Here is an 18996-nt window from a genome sequence, read left to right as displayed (position 1 = left end):
GATGCCCACAAAGTGTTCCTAGGAAACACTTTCAATGCATACCTGATTATGTTGTGATTTTTGATCTTCTGGTCGATCGTGTGTAACCCGTTGAGGATGTCCTGGATTCGGGCATGTAGTCCACTTGCTGACTCCCCTTCCATCATCCTGATATTATATAATTTATTTAAAAGTAAATCACGTTTGCTTATCTTGGTGTCTGACGTGCCTTCGTGGAGTTTGATTAGTTTATTCCAGAGATCTTTAGCACTTATGAACGGCCCGATCCGGTTCAATTCTTCCTTGGTCAGTCCGCATTGAAGTGTATGTGTCGCTTTCGCATCCGCCTCGATCTTTTTCCTTGTGGCCGCGTCCCACCTTTCACAAGATAGTGGTAAACCGTCATTGTAAGACGGGATTGTGAATCCCGTCTAGATGACTATCCACATTTCCACTTGAGTCTTCAGGTGATACTCTATCCTACCTTTCCAGTAGGCAAAGTCCTCACCTGAGAACAAATGTGGCCTTATAGTGCTAAAGCCTTCCTGGTGAGCCATTGATCTAGCACACAAAAAGACAAAGCAAACTTGTTTCAAGACTTGATCTTGGATTAGCAGTGCTGATAAAAGAATAAAAGAAAAAAATTTTGAAAAAAACTTGAAAAAATCTAAAAATTAATTGAAAACCTCCTCGATCAGTGGTTGCACTGGATTCGAGGACCCAACTCTGATACCAATTGTAGGATCGAGTTAAGCGCTAGAGGGGGGTGAATAGCACTTAAGTGTTTTTCTCCGATTTTTCTAAAATTTGAGCGTTCGATTATGTAAATCAGATTGTAGCGGAAGACTAGTAAAGTAAAAACAATAATGATACATTTTTTATTTGGTTCACAGCCGAAGGCTGCTACTCCAAGGCCCACGATCTGTGATCGTTTTCGTACAGTCAATCCACTAACGTACTTATTTCCTTACGGAAACAAGTTGTAACAAATACAAAAAGATAACGATAAAATATAACTTTTATCGTAGTAATAATTCAAAACATAAACAACTCGTTACCCAAACATCGGAGCTTCGTGGATCTTCATTCTAGCACAATTCCGGTGCTACGACAGCTTGGATGGATGCTGCTGCTCACTTAAGATGTCGTCGGCTCGATAAGACTTGATCGTGGAAGTATGAAAATTGATATTCGAAGCCTCTGGTCGAAGTTCTTTTTATAACCCCTTTAGGTCGTCTGGAATGCATCTCAGGTCGACCCCACGTAGATCGTAATCCTCTTTCTCTGCTGCTAATTTCGCCTTCAGGTCGACTGGAATCCCCATTTAGGTTAACTTGAATCTGACGTGGAGGATGTCGATACACTTCGACTTTCGCTGCACTTATCCGAGCTGCCAAGTCGCCTAAAATCCACATTTTGGTCGACTTGACCGTCCAGTCGACTTGAACCTCGACTTAAGTCGTCCGGAGTCAAAGACTTCAACTTCCCAATCTGCAAGACAAGTTAGTTCCAAATATACAAAAACACAGATTGAAGTCAGCTCTTTGAACTGATTTTTGGTCTTAACTTCAGGTTTCCAGTGAAACCTTGGGTTAGACCTGACGCCTACAGTTCCTCTTCGGGAACACGTCCTCACCCACGCCTCTTGGGAGAATTTACCTGACTGTCAACCAAGTCCTCTAGACTTGTTGGACTTTCTGCTCAGCTTTGTCCTTGCCCCCCAGGAATTTTCTGCTGCGACTCGGTTCTCCAGACCGCCCAGACTTCACCAACCCTTTAGTCCTCCTTACTGTACCCAATTGGACTTTGGTCATGCTTCCCAGTCCTCCAACACTGCATAGGCTTGCACCTAATGCACTCGACCTGCTAAGTCTTCCACCTAATCCTCCAAATCAGGACTTGTCCTTGCCTAGCCTACAACTAAGACTTTGTCTTTTGCCTAGTCTCAACTAGGACTTTTACCTATGCTCCCTGCATACTAGATCAACATATTAGTCCAATAACACACTTAACTCGACTGATGAAGCTGAAAACTCACCTTTCAGTTTCTTTCTTCATCCCTTAGCCTTGACTCACGCCTTCAAACATCTTCCATAAGCCTCGTGCCCTCCTTGGATGTTTTTGAGCCCACGACTCCTCATCCTTGTATTTTCTTGAGATGTTTCCCTCAGCTTTATCATGCTAAGTCTTTCTTTTGCCAAGAGGCTGCACTTGAGACTTCACCGTTTGCCAAGAGGCCGCGCCTCCAGAATTTCACCATTTGTCAAGAGGTCGCGCCTCCGGGACTTCACCATTTGCCAAGAGGCCGCACCTCCGGGATTCACCAATTTTCAAGACTTCAAACCTGGACTTTCTTGTTTACTCAAATCACACATGTTAGATCACCAACATTGTCTAACTTAAACTCATTTAGCCAAACATTAAAACCAACTTATACTTGAGGCAAGATTGCACCAACACTTATCGTTGTTGCACTTGTTATTATATGATTATGGTTGTGCACTTGCTGTTATATGATTATTGCATTTGTGTGACATGACATACATTATTCTCATATTGTAGGATACTTATTTGTTGTACGTAGTATATTGACCTTGTTCCTTAAGTATCATATTGAGACTGTATACCTTTGATATCCATGTTGATATACATGTTGTGCACTTCCATTCTAGTACCCACTGAGTATTTTATACACACCACCCAGATCCTGGGGTTTTTTTATCTCCTCAGGTAGTAGATAAGGATATTATATTGAAGCTTGGAGCTCTGCTGGACTGCCCCATCTCACAACAGGAGTTTCTGGTCTTTGTGTAGTTTTCAGTTTGTAAATTGGATGTGTGGTTTGGATTATTTTCGACATGTAATTTTGGTCTTGTGCGTATTTATGTTTTGGCTTCGTGGTAGAGTTGTCGTTTGATTTTGTTGTGAACACGATCGATGTGCTTTGATATTTTCATTGTTTCGTAGTTGTTGTGGTGGTTATAGTTGATGCTGTGTTGGATGTGTAGTTGAGGCCGTGTGAGCCTTTATCCTGTAGTTGTTTAGCAGTTATGTATATATGTTGTATTATAGAGGGGGCATGTGGGCCTGTATGTTGAAATGTATTCAGAAAAAGTTGAATTGTTACAGGGGAGATGCTGTCGAAATTTTTCAGACAACTGTCTCTCAAAATATGACATCACTCACTAGGACTTTCTTGCCCAATCTTCCAGATCATGACTTCCACTGCCTAGTCTAACCGACTAGGACTTTTCGCTAGTCATCTGGTCAAACTAATCTGACTAGACTTCACTCACATCCAAACATCAGGTCCTGTTTGGATTAACCTTTGGTCAAACTGATCAGACCTAGGTGTATTGTTAAATATTAAAACTCTAGGGTCAGACCTAATGCACCTTGCACCAACATGAAAGGTAAAAGAAAGGGGGGAATACTGCAAAAAACTTACTAGGTTATGATTATCGTTGGACGCTAGAAAAGGAAGAAGACGTAAAGGGAAGTGAAGACAAATAAGAGGTAGCGTGGTTTGACAACACCTTAATATCCTTTGGTAAGTATATAGTAGGGTTGCCTTGCTTGCTCGTAGAGCCATCAAATAAAACTAAAGAGTGGTGGATCTCGTCCTGGTGATCACATCATGAGAAAATCTCTCTCTCACCAATGACTGATGCGACAATGCCTCAAAAAGTATGAAGATTTAAATTTGGCCGTCAAATAATCAAAAATAAAGGTAAGGGAGTAGTTGCACCATTCGAGTTGTCTATACGGTAATGATATCTTTTTTTCACCGATTAAGACGGCATGATATGCTCAAGGCTCAAAGAAGATAATGCATGTGACCAAAAAATACGCCAATGATAGGGTTGATAAGTGATTATATGTATCATATGCATTTAGTGTGGTAGCTTATCTTCTCAAAAAGAAAGATCTCAGCGGTACAATATCTCTATGCTGGTTCGCCAGACGTGCCCTAAACGATCCAAAATCCAAGTCTAGTCAATCGGACTATGCCTCCTTCGACTAGACTAATTAGGAAGGCTTATGATATGGTGAAATCGCTAGGCGACCACGTGTCGGCTACGTAACCTCCACATGGCCTTAAAGAAAAGAGTAAAATTGTTAAGTAGAATCAAAAAGGGTCAAATCAGATCTGAAGGATGATTAGCTGGAGACCTCAGGTGCCAACCTCTCTTTAGTCTCAAGTCTCACCCTTAGGTTCCGACCTCTTTTTAGCATATCATCAAAAGATAAGACTATTTTTCATCGAGGGGATAGACTTGACCATTACAAATGTCCCCTCTCTGGTTTAGCCAAAACATCCGACTCCGCACAAGTCCAGTTAGTAAAACTACGCCTCTTTTAACTAGACTAATCAGGAAGTCTTGTGATATAGTGAAATCGCTAGGCGGCCACGTGTCAACCAAGTGGTTGTCCTATAACCGCCACGTGGCCTTAAAATAAGAAAGGAGTAAAATTGTTAAGAAAGTTTAGATAATATTCAAAGGGTGGTTAAGTGGAAAACCTACAACCCCATGATTGTAGTTGTCACTAAGGTTTAGGTCTTGACCTGAGGCTCCGACCTCAGCACCTACTCGGCATCACGTACCGACTTCATCTTAATCTCGAATCCTGACCTCGAGCTCCAACCTCAACATCTGCTCATCATCTGCTTGATATAACATGTTGACTTCATCTTAGTCTTGATCCTGACCTTGGGCTTTGACCTCAACATCTGCTCGGCATCTACTCGGCATCATGCGTCGACTTCATCTCAGCCTCGGGTCCTAATCTCGAGCTCCGACCTCAGCACCTGCTCGGCATCACGCACCGACTTCATCTTAACCTTATGTCTCAACCTCGAGCTCCAACCTCAGCATTTTCTCGACATCACGTGTCGACTTCATCTCAGCCTCAGGTCTTAACCTTAGGTCCCGACCTCAAGCTCTGACCTCAGCACCTGCTCGATATCTACTCGATATCACATGCCGATCTCATCTCAATCTCGGGTCCTGACCTCAAGCTCCGACCTGGCACCTGCTCAGCATCACGTGCCGATTTCATCTTAGCCTTGGGTCTTGACTTTTATGTTTGCTCGGCTTCATGCTGGGTCCTAGGAATCAGTTTGCCCACAAAATTAGGAGAGCCTAAAACTGTTTCTTCTAGAGAAATAAAAAAAATATCTCAGAAGACATGGACAATTGGAGCAAGTATATCAGAATAGAAGAACACATTGCAGAATCCTTCTAAATTGGAACGCATAATGTGAAACATATCCTAAACGGATACTAACAACTCTATAAAAAGTTGTCCATATCAATGGGCATAAGTATACACACAAAAATCCTAATTTTTCTAAGTCCTGAAACTCTTTCCTCACGCAAAACCTTAACTTGAGCGTCGAAGTGGTTTGCAGGATCCATCTCAGCACCATTCAAATTCTCCTTTTTGAGCACTTTTCAAGTTCCTTTGTATTCTCCAACAGCTATCTTCAAGAAACGTACATGTCAACAGTTCATTGGCCGGTAGTTTGATCATCCATGGTATCTGACTAGAACAAGTAGATTGGTTGAGTGGGTTAACCATGGAAGAGTTGATAGGTTGGATCTATTGATAGTCAAAGATTAGCAAAGCAAGGGGAGTTGGTCAAGTCAAATAGGTTTTGTGAGTTGAAAGGATCAAATGGGTTAGACGAACTGAATCAAATAGTTCTAGTAAGAAAAAGTGAGCATGTGGATTGAAGTTGGCAAGTTGTAAGGGCTAAGTAAGTCGATTTAACTAGATGATCGGACGTGTGATAGACTAAGTGAGAGAGACCAACTTACTTAGCAATGCAAGTCGAGCGCATTGATTGAGCCAAGCAAGTAAGCTAACCGATAAGTCAAATTTGTTGAGTGAGGCGGAAAGGCTAACTAAGATCGATTCTTTGCGAGTCAGACATGACATTAGGTTAAGCAAGTCGAGTAAAACAATCCGATTGAGTGCAATGAGTGAGTCGACGTCGGAACTTGAGATTCCCAAAACACGGGATAACTTTTTTGGCCATAACCTGATACAACAAAACTAACCAATCAAATCAATGCAATTCTATGACACCCTGTCTTTTCACCTTTAAAAAAAAACTCATAATTCTTATAAAAGTAAGCTATTTTATAAGAATATATTTTAGAATAAAACTCTCGTTAGTATTCCTGGAATGAATTTGTTTGACTCAGTCCTTTAGCTGAATTTCAAATCAAAACCCTAAATGAAACAAATTGAGCTCCATTCAGACAAACTCCAAGTCCTAAATTTTTTTTTTTTTGCAATTATCAAGATTCTGTCAATATTTATTTTTCTTTGTGTAAAAATTATGAGAAGTTAAAAATATATCATACTCATTTCACACCATTTTGACACCAAGACATGAAATATTCAATAAGTATTATGATTTTAATTTTTTTTTAGCATAATGGCCATCATAAATAATTTTTTATCAATTAACTGTTTGCATGTTTGACATTATTACTCTACCCTTTACCCCCTAAACAATGGTGCAACGGTAAAATATTTAATATTCAATGATTTACTTAAGTATTTATAGTTTGAATTTTAGCTACGGTGTACTATAAGATATTTTTCTCCTTGTAATTAAAAATCTATGATATTGATTGTTAGGCGCGGAGTCTCGTGCACTTTCGAATTTATCCTAGCAGTCGATAAAAATTTTTCATAAGACTGAATCGATCATCTCTAGAATTAATTAAATACTTGGATTATAAAAAAACTACTCTAGCCTTTGATCGAGGATTCTCAATTCCACGTAGAAGGGAGGGATGACATTTGAATTCTGCAAAAAAGTGAAATCCACCATCCAACGGCTTCACGATTATTTTTGAGGAGATAAATTGAGAAGCTGCAGTTGACCACAATAAAGAAGGATATATTCGAACCATTGTCCTCTTCTACAACTCTGTTCCATCGTAACCAAATCAATTATGCTCTAGAGGCATTAAAATTGTCTGGGTAAATTTTTTATAGTGATCAACACTATCATTGAAACGACCCCATAGTCAGAAAACCCTTTAAGGAATTTTTTGGATGCACAATTCTACTGTGTTGATAAGAGGTCCCACTACTAAGATAGCACCTCAATCAACAGACCCCTCAAGGCTTTTATTTATTGCTAAGAGGACTCGAATATGAAGTCTCAGATAACACATGTCTCCATGCTTACCACTTAAGATAAGTCACTTCGACTTAGTTTGAAGATCGATGCCATTACCTAAGGCATTTAATTTGGTTTGACCAATTTATTGACTTAGGTCGACTCAATTAAATTGACTTTCTCAAATTGACCAGATTGACTCTTTTAAATTCCCCGATCTATCATTCGATCCAATCAATCTGTTCAATTCGACAGACTTAATTGGCCGCCTTAGCTCAATTGTTTAATTTAGCCTATTAGATTGACTAGCTCAATCAATCAAATAGCATTATAGACCAACTAAATTAATCAATCCAAAATGGTTATCCTAATTGATCTACCTAAGAGCATTCCTTTATTTTTAAATCATGAAAGACGTTTTATTTTAATTTTTTATCAAAAAATATATTATTTTACTATTGAATCGTATATAATTATCTAAATATCTTTCAATACTATTTTATATTATTTAATACTTATCTTCCATATAAATCTTAAATCAATTAGGTGTTTTATAGCATTATGATTCCGTAGCAGTTACAACGTGAATTTTTATTATTTTTGTTCAAATTACAATTTTATAATTGCTATAATATATTCAATCGATTTAGAAATTTAACCAAAGATAACTATACTAAAAGATAATTAAATAATTATACATCATTCAACAACGAAGGAGACGTTCGAAAAAAATTAAAATGATCTAGACGGTCTTGGAGAAAAAAGTGACCTGGATGCTCCCCTAAAAAACTATTTTCCAACATACGGGAGGTGCTTTTGGTATAAGGGTTTGTTTTGGTAATTGCTTATTAATAATAAACAGAACCGAGGGATGGTTCACAATAAAGGGAGACTTGTTAATTAAAATAATAATTATTTACCCAATAACCATTCAGCTTTCATAGCTCAGTTGGTTAGAGCACCCGTTTAGTAAGCGGGAGGTCTTGAGTTCAACTCTCAATGAAAGCATGTTTTTAATGAGTAGTTTTTCTTAATATATATATTTTTAATTTTTTTTAATACTCTTGAGTTCAACTCTCAATGAAAGCCTGCTTTTAATGAGTAGGTTTCCTTAATATATATATATATATATATATATTTTAATACTAGCTCAAATTGCTTAGGTGTTTATTCATTTACAAACAAGTTCAGTCATAAATCTATGTTTTCTAAACTGTAAATATCAAATACAATTCTTAACCAATTCAACATCGAAACGATGTTCTTGAGAATTTATTTAACTTTCTTCATCGACCACATCGTCCATCTTTTCCTCACCCACATCTTAATTACGATAAGGAGGAAGGAGACAAGGAAAGTGATGCACATATGCATGGTCTCGCTGCAACACTGCAGCCCACAAGCACCTTTCGTCTTTCCAATTATGCTTCAACTCCTATGATAAGGACTCCAAACAAGGTAGCTCATCATAATTGAACTTTAGCATCATCAGTCGACGAACAAATTTTTTCTTCTTTTTTTCCCCCTTGAGAAAAAAAGAAAAAGAAAAATCAAAGCTTCTTAATTGCATCATTCATGCCGGCCTACCTTCTCCCAAGACAAAGACCACCAAACTTCTTAATTGCTTTTCCATTGATAATCCTCTCGACTACTCTGCTCAGTGATTCCACATCTTGTGCTTGATGCAGGGAAAAAGAAGAACCAACCTACATAGACGTGATCGGCTTTAAGTGACACTTGTGTTTGTAATATTTTATAACAACCAGAATATAATTATGTATACATGAATCTATAATGCCTTTTACCTTATGAAATGTGCGGTTTGATCTTCCGAATCAACACGATTCACTTGAGAATTCCCCTTAGAGTTTCTCTCCGACACTCTCCAATAATAGGATACGGAAGAGAATAGTTGATCCAGGCTCAAAATCCTATTAGGATTATCCTTTTGATATTTTCTATTTTAATCCATCATTCACATAAAAGATCATCTTTGATTGGATTTAACCGCATACATAATTATTTCACATATACATATAAGTTAAGTCCAATGATCCAACATAATCATCCCTGCTTGATACTGCAAATTGAATTGAAAACTCAATGACTGTTCCAGTTGCTTAGAGCAACACATGGCACCTTTAATGCGTGCTTGGTTCCACAATTCAGCTACCGTATTAGACCAGGTTAATGATACTGTTGTGTTGACAAGGGACCCCTCCAGTGCACTATGGACATAAAAGCCTTGCTCCCTTGTCCTCCTACTTCTTTTCTCATCAGACAAACTACAATAATTGCTGTTATCGTTCATAAAATTATGCCTTGGAAGCAAAGGATGTTTGACTCCATTTTCATCCTTTAGCAAATTTTTATTCTTTTCTTTTACTCATTTTCATCTGTACTTGATGTGGGCAGCTAGCTCAAATGGATCATTTGGCTAACTACAACAAGGATCGCCATCTTTATATTGATTTCTTTCTTTCTTAGAGAATTGAGTGATGGAGATGGAGCTGGGACTCGATGAGAGATGAGGCTGAGTGGTGGCATCCATGAGCGCCATCTCCTTTGGCTTAGCAGCCACTGCAATCTTGGTCTCCATGTTCCTCGTCATGGCGCTGGTCGAGCATCTCATCATACCGAGAGTGTCCCTGATCCGGTCGCGGAACAGTGCGCGGGATTCTCCGCCGGAGGTCCGCCGCCCGTCGCCGGCTCCGGTTCAGTCGCACCAGAAGGGTCGGAGCTCGCTGGCTGTGACTGTGAGTGCACGAGATGGAGCATCTGTGTGTGTTTGTTTTTCTTAGAGCAGGTGCTGATTTTTTTTATTGCTGCAGGTCGGGAATCCGCATGCGCGCGAGGTGTTCGTGGTAATGCCGGGCGAGGAGCATCCCACGTTCCTGGCTCAGCTCGTGCCTCTTCCTTCACCGAGAGAGGGAACTAGGTGGCCGCCTTCGCATTATGCTTCAGTAGCATGCATGTAAAAATGGTGGTGTGAGGATTTGGGATCTACTGGCCCAGCACAGGAGACATCTTTCATGGTATTTTCCAGTGAAGTCGCTTTCAGATCTATGAATCTGATCTAAGCAGAATGAATCTAGATTTACTAATAATTATTTGATTGAATGAGTTTAAAGTAAAAGAAAAAAAATGGAAAAAAAATCTTATTTTCCTTGAGTCCTTTTTATTGTTGTTTGGTTCTACATTCAAAAGTTGTCACTCAAATGTATCTCTAAGCCTGAACCCGAAACAAATGCATCTGCACCTGCAAGTCTTATTGGATGTAATTGTTACTCGCTCAAATGTTGTCTGAGATGAAGGATATGCCGGCTCAAGGTCTATTTAGCCTTTCATATATTTTTTTAAAATTTCTCAATCTTTTTCATTTGAAATTGGGACTGATGAATTTAATTTTTTTTAAAAATAAATTAGAATATTAATTTTTAAAAATAAATTTTTATATACACTTTAATTTTTCTGACTTTTTGAGATATAAAATTATTAATTAAATTTTTATATTCAAATTTTGATAATAAATTTTCTATGAGATTCATCTTCCATGAAAATTCTCTCCTCATAAGCTCGAGGAGAATCTCATTCCAAGTTTCAATCGGACCGGGCATGCACCAGTGAAGTGAAGGCAATCCTGTGAAGTGAAGGCAATCCTGTGGAGGGGGTTCACCGTTGGGTCCTCTTTTAGTATTCTTGTTATGGTCGGGACTTCTGTGCGGACCTGGATGCCCATCTGGCCTATATGCGAATGGATCATTTATATCATATTTTTGTCTATTATATTTTAGAATTTGGATAAAACTTGATGCTTCCTCTTGCGCCTTTTCTATGAAAGGCCGACTTAAATATATATGAGTTTTTTCTTCTTATTCCTCTTCGTTCAATGAACATGACTATTATTTATGAAATGGAATTATAGAATTAGTTTTTCAATATTAAAAATAATTTCAATCCACAATGCGTCGTCTCTATTTCTCCACCGTATAAATTATAAAAGTAAATTAAAATTAATTTTTCATTGGACTTTGATATCATACGTACCTTTAAGAAAATTTCAATTTAGATTTATAAAATTATTTAATAATTTTATATTATATAATTAATTAAAAATAAATGAGTTTAAGGTAAAAATATATTATATAATATAAATTGAGTAGGGTAAAAAAATCTATAAATTGACTAGGGTCGTCTACTCTTGTCCGATCACCCAATCGCCCTGCCTCCTCTTCACGCGACTCAGTGAAGAAGAGAAAAGATTCTCGCGTGGTAAGATCCTAAGACCATCACTCTCCTCTTTTTCTCCTTCGCACAATCTCCGTTTTTGTTCGTTCTCAAGTGAGTCTGGAAGAATTCCATTTTTAATAGGGCGAAAACTTCGCCGATTCATTCGTAGATAGGTCATGGGCATATGATGGTTCATCCAAGATTTACGATCCTGATCCAACTCTGCCGATCCGGATCAGGATCGGCTGATTTTTCTTAGTAGTTATTTCCTTGTGTTTATGTCCTCACGTACACTTTATCGGAATGTCGCTTCTCAGCGAAGATCATGAAATTTGACATGAACTTGTATATTGCTTGACAGGGAGGGAGGAAAGAATGGAGAAGAATGCTCGTTTAGCAGTTCATGCAGATTCTTCTTTTGCTCTTCGGGGTATGTCTTTTATAAGCTAGATGAACTCGTAGGTATAGGTGGCTTATGATTTTATTATGTTGGATTGGTAATTCTTTTTCTTTTGAACTCTTGATTATTCAGTGCATGCTTATGCCATGATTGTTCCTTTGCATGTTAAGTCCATTGGGTGTATATGAGAAGCTTACAAGTTACAATAATTTGGGCCAGCATTCCATTTACTAGGTACATTCCATAAACAGGATCCTCTCATCAAAAACTAAATAGCAAGTCATACCATGAAGTTTACGATCATAAAGTCTCCATGACAGATATCTTATTGAATTTTGCTAAAAGGGCATTTGCCCATTCTGCTAAAGTATCTTTCAAATTTTCTTCTCAGTGTAATTTAAATATTGTATTCTTAGGAAAAAAATCGGAGTATGTATTTAGATGATTAGTTTACTGTTGGCCAAACAGGAACAATGAGAACCGATGGTTAACATTCAATTCCTGTTTTTCCATGCTGCATAACACACCTTAAGCATTTCTTAAATTCTAAATAACGGTGGATGAGATTTATAAAAACAATCATATTCTTAATAATTTTGGTTTCCATAAATTAAATTAGATTCTATATGAATCCTTGGATTGTGCAATTATGTTAAGAATGAAAAAAAAAGTTTGGAAATAAAATCATTAGGGAATATAACCTTTCTATTAAACGATGCCCCATGACTAGATTTCTTCAAATATATTTTATTCAATATTTGATCAACACTGCAACTTTTAGGATGTATTTTTGTTTTATCACTTTTATGGGTTTCTGAAAAATTATTTCTCTGTTTTTTTTCTTTATTGGCAATGGATAAGGTCAAGAGAGATTTCTTGTTTGAGCTTTTTTAGAAGCGGACCACAATTATTAATCATATAATTTAAAATATCTATTATGTGCAATAGTTGAACACTCACTCACTACATGTTTTTGTCAATTCTAATAGTTTTTTAAGGAAAAAAGTAAAGGTAAATTCATTAATTCACTAATTGATTATTCAACACTGTAACGAAGGATGAGTTTTCTGAAATGTTCCGGTAGATGGAGCGGAGAGGAGAGAACAAGAGGGGGAAGGAGAGAATTTGATCTCCTACCATTTATTTACCCATGCCAAGAGGGCAGATTAGAGGCAGGTTGCTGCGGTTGCTTCCTTTTGGACACTGAAAAAGCAGAAGCCAACTCTTCTGCTGCTGTTCACTACAAGAATTCAGGTATTTAGCGACGAAATTTTTTCGTCGCTAACGTAATATTTTCGTCGCTAACATATTTTTGCGACGAAAAGTGTAGAAATAAATAGCAATAAAAGTCATCACAGTCCAACCTCCTCTCGTTTCCTTAGAAGTTAATGTATGTTGATGGATTATTGAACTTGAGGTAAATTTGTGATTTCTCCAAGTAGTCTTTCACTATCACAATCACCAGGGATCTTCTACAAGCTAAGGTAGTTTAACTTAACAATTCCTTCCCATTATTTATCTTTTTATTTGCTACATTGGTAATGAGAATAGAGCGTTTATGTTAAAAAAAACTCTTTTTAACTTATAGCCTTATTTTCCTAATAATGAGTCAAAATGCTACTTGAAATTTTCATTTTTTAGATTGTGACTGTGGACGCATGGCATATTATGGAACTAGTTTCTCTTCGTCAATTTCTTCCTTGGTTTGTGATAGACCATAACGAGTTTTTTATCTCAAAAATTTCTTCTATGTTTAGTTGCATGAAATGGAGGGAACTTTTTTTTGCTCCTCGTGGACAATTATACCTATTAATAGACGCAGGACTGATTCTTATGATTGTAATTAAAAATGTAGTATGAAACTCAACATGACACATTCCATGCAGTGGGTCCCACATCCATACAGTGGGGCCCACATCCATGTAATTGAGTGTGTCATCTTGAGTTTCATATTACATTTTTCTTTAACTACATTTACTTATATTAAAGTTTGCATGTTGTGTTATAATGCTATATATCATGCTACAATTTTGTGTGTTATTTTAACTACACTTTTTCTAATAGAATGCCATCATGCTACGTACAATTTTGTTAAATAAAAAATAAAATTAATATGATAATGTAAAAAGAGTAATAATTATATATCAATTAAGACCAAATTTATAAATATTTAAATACTAGAAATTTGATATATAGTATCATACACTAGACCAGGTACTCGTAACCGTTTTAACTATAATTCATGATTTGAGTTTTATTAATGATATTTTATATAATTATTTGATATTGTTGATGATCAACCGCTGTAGGGAATCCTATGCGATAAACGATAAATCGCAGTGGAAAAAAGATCCCTTGAGCGATCCATGCGAAAGAAAAACAAACAAGTTTATATCTATAAAATCCTATCTAATAGGGTATACCTTTGGAGCGTGCCCTTCGCTTATCCTGCTCGTCCAAAGTTTGTCGGATCTCTTGCACGTTCAAGTGTCCGTGCCTCTATGCGTATCCACACTAACACTCACTTTTGGAGAAAATTTGGGTTGTGCTAGCAACCCCTTTGGTGTGAACACCGTTGGTGTGAGTTTCGGCCAAGAGAAGAAGAGGAGGTGAAGATGAAAATCCTCTATGACTTTTGGGGAGAAAAACTCTTTTTATACCCAAGCCATGAATACCAAAGGTTTTTAGGCTTTTGGTATTCTCTCATCAATGCATGATAACCTCCATGCAAGATAACCTCTTCTTCTTCAATAACCTCCATGCATGATAACCTCATCTTCTTTAATAACCTCCATGCATGATAACCTCATCTTCTTCAATGCATGATTAATCCACATTAATCATGCATGATGAATCAAAATTCATTCATCAACTTGGTTTAATTTGAGTCTAACTCAAATTCAACCAACTTGAGTCTAACTCAAGTTTAGGTCATCCAATGAGCATAATTGTTCCTTTAGTCAAACTAAAATGAACTCATCTCCAAATAGAATGTTATTTGTGTGTGACCCAATAGGTTCTTGTAACGTTGGTAATGTCTCTAAAATCCATTTTAGAAACATAAGCAATGAGTGACATCTAGCAATGCATCATTGCTACCCAAGTGACAAGAATGTCGAGATCCGACATAACCTTCGTGACTATGATAATGTATGACCATGTCCTTCTATCCTCGATATCTAGATTGATCAATGAGGCATAGACCGTGTCATCCTCTTATCAATCTTTATGTTTCTTGATCCCCAAGTAGACTCACTCAAGCAAATGAGCTCAATATCTCATATTGACTCATTTGAGCATGACCATGCATTTCGTGGTCCTACTCTATCAAGAGGCCGCAAGATATCACTCCCATTATATGGGAGAGATAGATCTCATCTACATCACTCACATCCCTCTGCATAATTTGTTACATACCCAGTGATCGCCTTTATAGTCCACCCTGTTACGGGTGACGTTTGACAACACCAAAGTACATAACTCCTTATGTAGAAAACCGTAGTGACTTCAGGTCTAAGGGCTATTCATACCAATAGTCACATGAGAAAGTTTATGACACTCATATAACGATCCATGAAACTTTCTCATGGTGGGTCAATTCAGTATACATTCTCTAATGTATACCCATGTGTCAACTCGATATCCCATATCCATGACTTGTGAGATCAAGTCATCCAGTTGACCCACATGCTAGTCTCAACGCATTAATATCGTCCTTGAATATTAATGCTTGACTAGGAATGATTAAGAGTAGTGTTCTCTACATCATCTCACTATCGATTCAAACAATCGATATGATGTAGATTAGAACTAGCTACCTAAGGACATTATTATACTTAGTTATTTGGCACAAACATAAAGTAAGTATAATAACCAAAAACATTTACTTTATTAATAATAGAATATGATACAAAGTCCCTAATCAATCATCACATAATTGGCTCTAGGGCTATTACTAACACATAGGAGTGAACTCTAGACAAAGGGGAAGAACTCTAGGCACAAGGTAAGTCCTGGAGGAGTGAACTCCATACAAGTAAGAAGTCCTCGTAGGTCAAGTAGATTAGATACTAGGCAAGCTTTGTAGGTTAGGCAGACTAGATACTAGACATATATACATGCTTTATGATGCTTCAGATTAATCTTTGTGTTGTAGGAAAAATTTGGATTCTGGGCAATTGGAAAAGGTCTAAACCATCAGAACTTCATGCAACAACAACAAGTTCCAGGCGACCAGACATTTTGATAAGCATTGAATACCATAAAGTGTTGATGCGGCAGGAATAAACTTTAGTCCCGACGATTGGAAGGTCCCATCAACATTTTGGGATGCGGAGTGTATTTTGTTAGAGAAGCTGATAGGGAGGAGTCTGATCGATCGGAAGTAGGTGTGAGCGATCGGAGATCAGATAAATATCAAGAAAACAACCATTGGATAACAACAAGTTTTAGGCGACAAGAACATGATCCAGTTGACTTGAATATATTGGTGCTATCAACCTTTAGGGTTTTGATGTTTGATAATATACCTGTGTCTGGTTAAGTTTGACTAAAGGTTGATCCAAACAAGATCAGATATTTGGAAGGGAACTAAGTGGAAAATCTAGTCAGGTCAAGATTGATCAGATGATTAACAAAGAGAAGTCTCATGAGGTTAAGTTTGACCGAATGACTAGCAAAGCGAAAGTCTAGTTAGGTTAATGTTGACCGAATGCTTAATAAAAGTGCAAATAGGTCAAGGGGATTAGATGCTTGCCAAGGGAAAATCTAGGCAGGTCAAGGATGACTGAATGTCTGATAGTGATAAGTCTAATCAAGTCAAGGTGTTCAGATGCTTGACAACGGAAAAACTTTAGAGAGTGAACTCTAGGTAGAAGCCTTGGAGGAGTAAACCCCGAGCAAGAGGTAAGCCTAGTAAGTCAGGTAGATTTACATGATTAGGCTTGTTTATTTGTATTTGTATTTGTGTTTTTTAGGAACCTGGAGCTGAAAGCAAAACAAAGAGCAGACGAAGGTATTCAAACAAAGTTCAACCAAGTCCAAAATGAATCAGACTTGACCAAAGTCAAATCGGACCTGAACCGGTCCGGTCGACCAAACAGTCGATTCGGTCGATCAGAAAACTGATCTAGTCAACCGGTTTGGTTCGATTGACCGAGTGTGGTCAGAATTTGGGTTGGTGACGTGGCTTGGTTCAATTGACTAGAAAGGTTTTGGTCGATCGAAAAATTTGATAATGACAAGATCGTGTGGCTCGGTCGTGGAGATCAAGTTGGACCAGGTTCGATCGACTAGATTGGTGAGTTGTCAAAAATGTTGATGTGGCAGGTTGACATGGAAGTTGATGTGGTGAAAGATCATGTTCGACTTTATGATGCGGATGAGGATAAGGATAAGTTTGGATGATGTGGATAAATATAAGACTTTATCTAGACATGACTTGATCCAGATAAGAGTTGATCCAAATAAGTTGTGGATCAGTTGACTGGATGAGCTTGTTCGATCGATCGAAAAATGTCTATAAAAAGGAGACAGAGGCTCGAGGCTTAGGACATCAAATCTTCTATCAATCCTCTGTGTTATGCTCGAGAATCCTCTCAAAGATCTACCGCTGAGGAAGCGCCATAGTGTTGCCATACTCAAGACTTCCTGATAGACTCGGCTACAATATTGTTTGTGTTTCTTATATGCGATTTATTTTATAACACTTGTGATTGAATACAAACTTATAAAGATGAAGTGTTATTCACTCCCCTAAGTGCACCCCATTGATCTTACACGCATATTTATTTTATAAAAGAAGCTTACATCCATCATCTTTCTTTCTCTCAATCTTTTACTTGTGTGCTTAAGTCATACCCCGACATTTAGCTCATATAACATTATGTACTTTTTCTTTTGCTAAGTCTAATCGCTATTTGTAGAACTTTCCTTTCTTAAGTTTTAAAGGTACCTTTCGATCACAATACTCTCCTCTATTTTAACCATTTTATTTGTATTTTATATAAGACATCTCTCTCAATCCCTCCATTTTTTACAAAATGATCCTAAATTCTTAAAGTTGTCAATTACACGTAACTCGTCATCTCTTATCTTAATAATTGTCATACTACGTCCAATATTGGTAAATTTAAATTCTATATATTTTATTTTTATTCTACTAAGTCTAAAACATTTTACTTCCAGTATTTCACACCATGAATCGAGCTTTATATTTACTTCTTCACATGTCTCATTTACTAAAAAGATAGAGACTTAGAGTTCATTCATGATTAATATAAAAAGATAGAGAGTTAGAGTTGATTCTTGATGTAACCCTATCTTTATAGGAAAACTTTGATTAATCCACCTAGAGCCTTCACTCTTATCATTATATCCTCTTGCACATCTTTAATTATTTCAATATACGATATGTTAATACTTTTCTTTTATATAATTCTTTATATAATTTCTCTTTCTGTCATAAACATTTTCTAGGTTAACAAATACCATGTGTAAGTCTTAATTTTTTTCTCCATACTTTTCAATTAATTGTGCTCGAGAATCCTCTCAAAGATCTACGACTGAGGAAACGCCAGGAGTAGTGTTGCCATACTCAGACTTCCTGATTGACTCGGCTACAATATTGTTTGTATTTCTTATATGTGATTTATTTTATAACACTTGTGATTGAATACAAACTTGTAAGAAATTTCTCTATCTTTGAAAAAATTTCGGAAAGGAGATACATATAGTGGAGGCACGCTAAGTGCATAGGCCTTGAACGTAGTACCCTGGGGTGTGAACCAAGTAAAAGTCCTTTATCTCTTGTCTTATTGTTAATTGCTTAATATTCTGCTGCTACTAACACTTTGATAAAGGAAAGAAATGATAAAGCGACGATTGATATTCACCCCCTCTCTACCTATCCCCACGATCCTATAGAATATTTTTATAAAAGAAGCTTAAAGTAGACAATCAACTTCAACTGAGAAATACTTAACATAAATTCCTCTAATCAATGCTCTTGAAATGTCGTTGTTCATGTGATAGGAGGTGGCAGGACGAGTGTTGTTTTCATTTAGGAATTTTAGTAGCGATCATCTTTTATAAAATGTTTTTTATAATATTATTTTTTTATTATATCTTTTGTGGTGTTACATTGTTGTAAAGATAGGAATATGTAAAAGGTTTCTCCCCCTCGAAAGAGTTTTCGGTAAAGAGAAAGATATTGGACTCACACTGAAACATAGGATTATAGATA

The 18996-nt window shown here is 37.1% G+C and overlaps 1 protein-coding gene, 1 long non-coding RNA gene and 1 other non-coding gene across 3 annotated transcripts; all 3 read left to right on the top strand.

The window, feature by feature from the left end:
• Window positions 1–8057: 8057 nt before the first annotated feature.
• On the top strand, window positions 8058–8131 carry TRNAT-AGU (transfer RNA threonine (anticodon AGU)). Its single transcript has one exon. It is a non-coding gene; the product is annotated as a tRNA-Thr (tRNA).
• Window positions 8132–9559: 1428 nt separating this feature from the next.
• Window positions 9560–10201, top strand: LOC141812865 (uncharacterized). The gene is made up of 2 exons (XM_074700815.1): window positions 9560–9879; window positions 9955–10201. The coding sequence occupies exons 1-2, from the start codon at window positions 9673–9675 to the stop codon at window positions 10099–10101; spliced, it is 354 nt and encodes a 117-aa protein (XP_074556916.1). The 5' UTR covers window positions 9560–9672; the 3' UTR covers window positions 10102–10201.
• A 1125-nt stretch (window positions 10202–11326) lies between these two features.
• On the top strand, window positions 11327–12218 carry LOC141812908 (uncharacterized). Its single transcript, XR_012600366.1, has 3 exons — window positions 11327–11395; window positions 11715–11783; window positions 11924–12218. It is a non-coding gene; the product is annotated as an uncharacterized LOC141812908 (long non-coding RNA).
• Window positions 12219–18996: the final 6778 nt, after the last annotated feature.

Source organism: Curcuma longa, chromosome 20 (genome assembly GCF_044706935.1).
Source record: "Curcuma longa cultivar G26 ecotype Majalengka, Jawa Barat chromosome 20, ITB_CL_G26_1.1, whole genome shotgun sequence".
Taxonomy (NCBI): domain Eukaryota; kingdom Viridiplantae; phylum Streptophyta; class Magnoliopsida; order Zingiberales; family Zingiberaceae; genus Curcuma; species Curcuma longa.
Note: the sequence above shows the minus strand (reverse complement) of the source record. Positions and strands in the feature narration are given on the sequence as shown.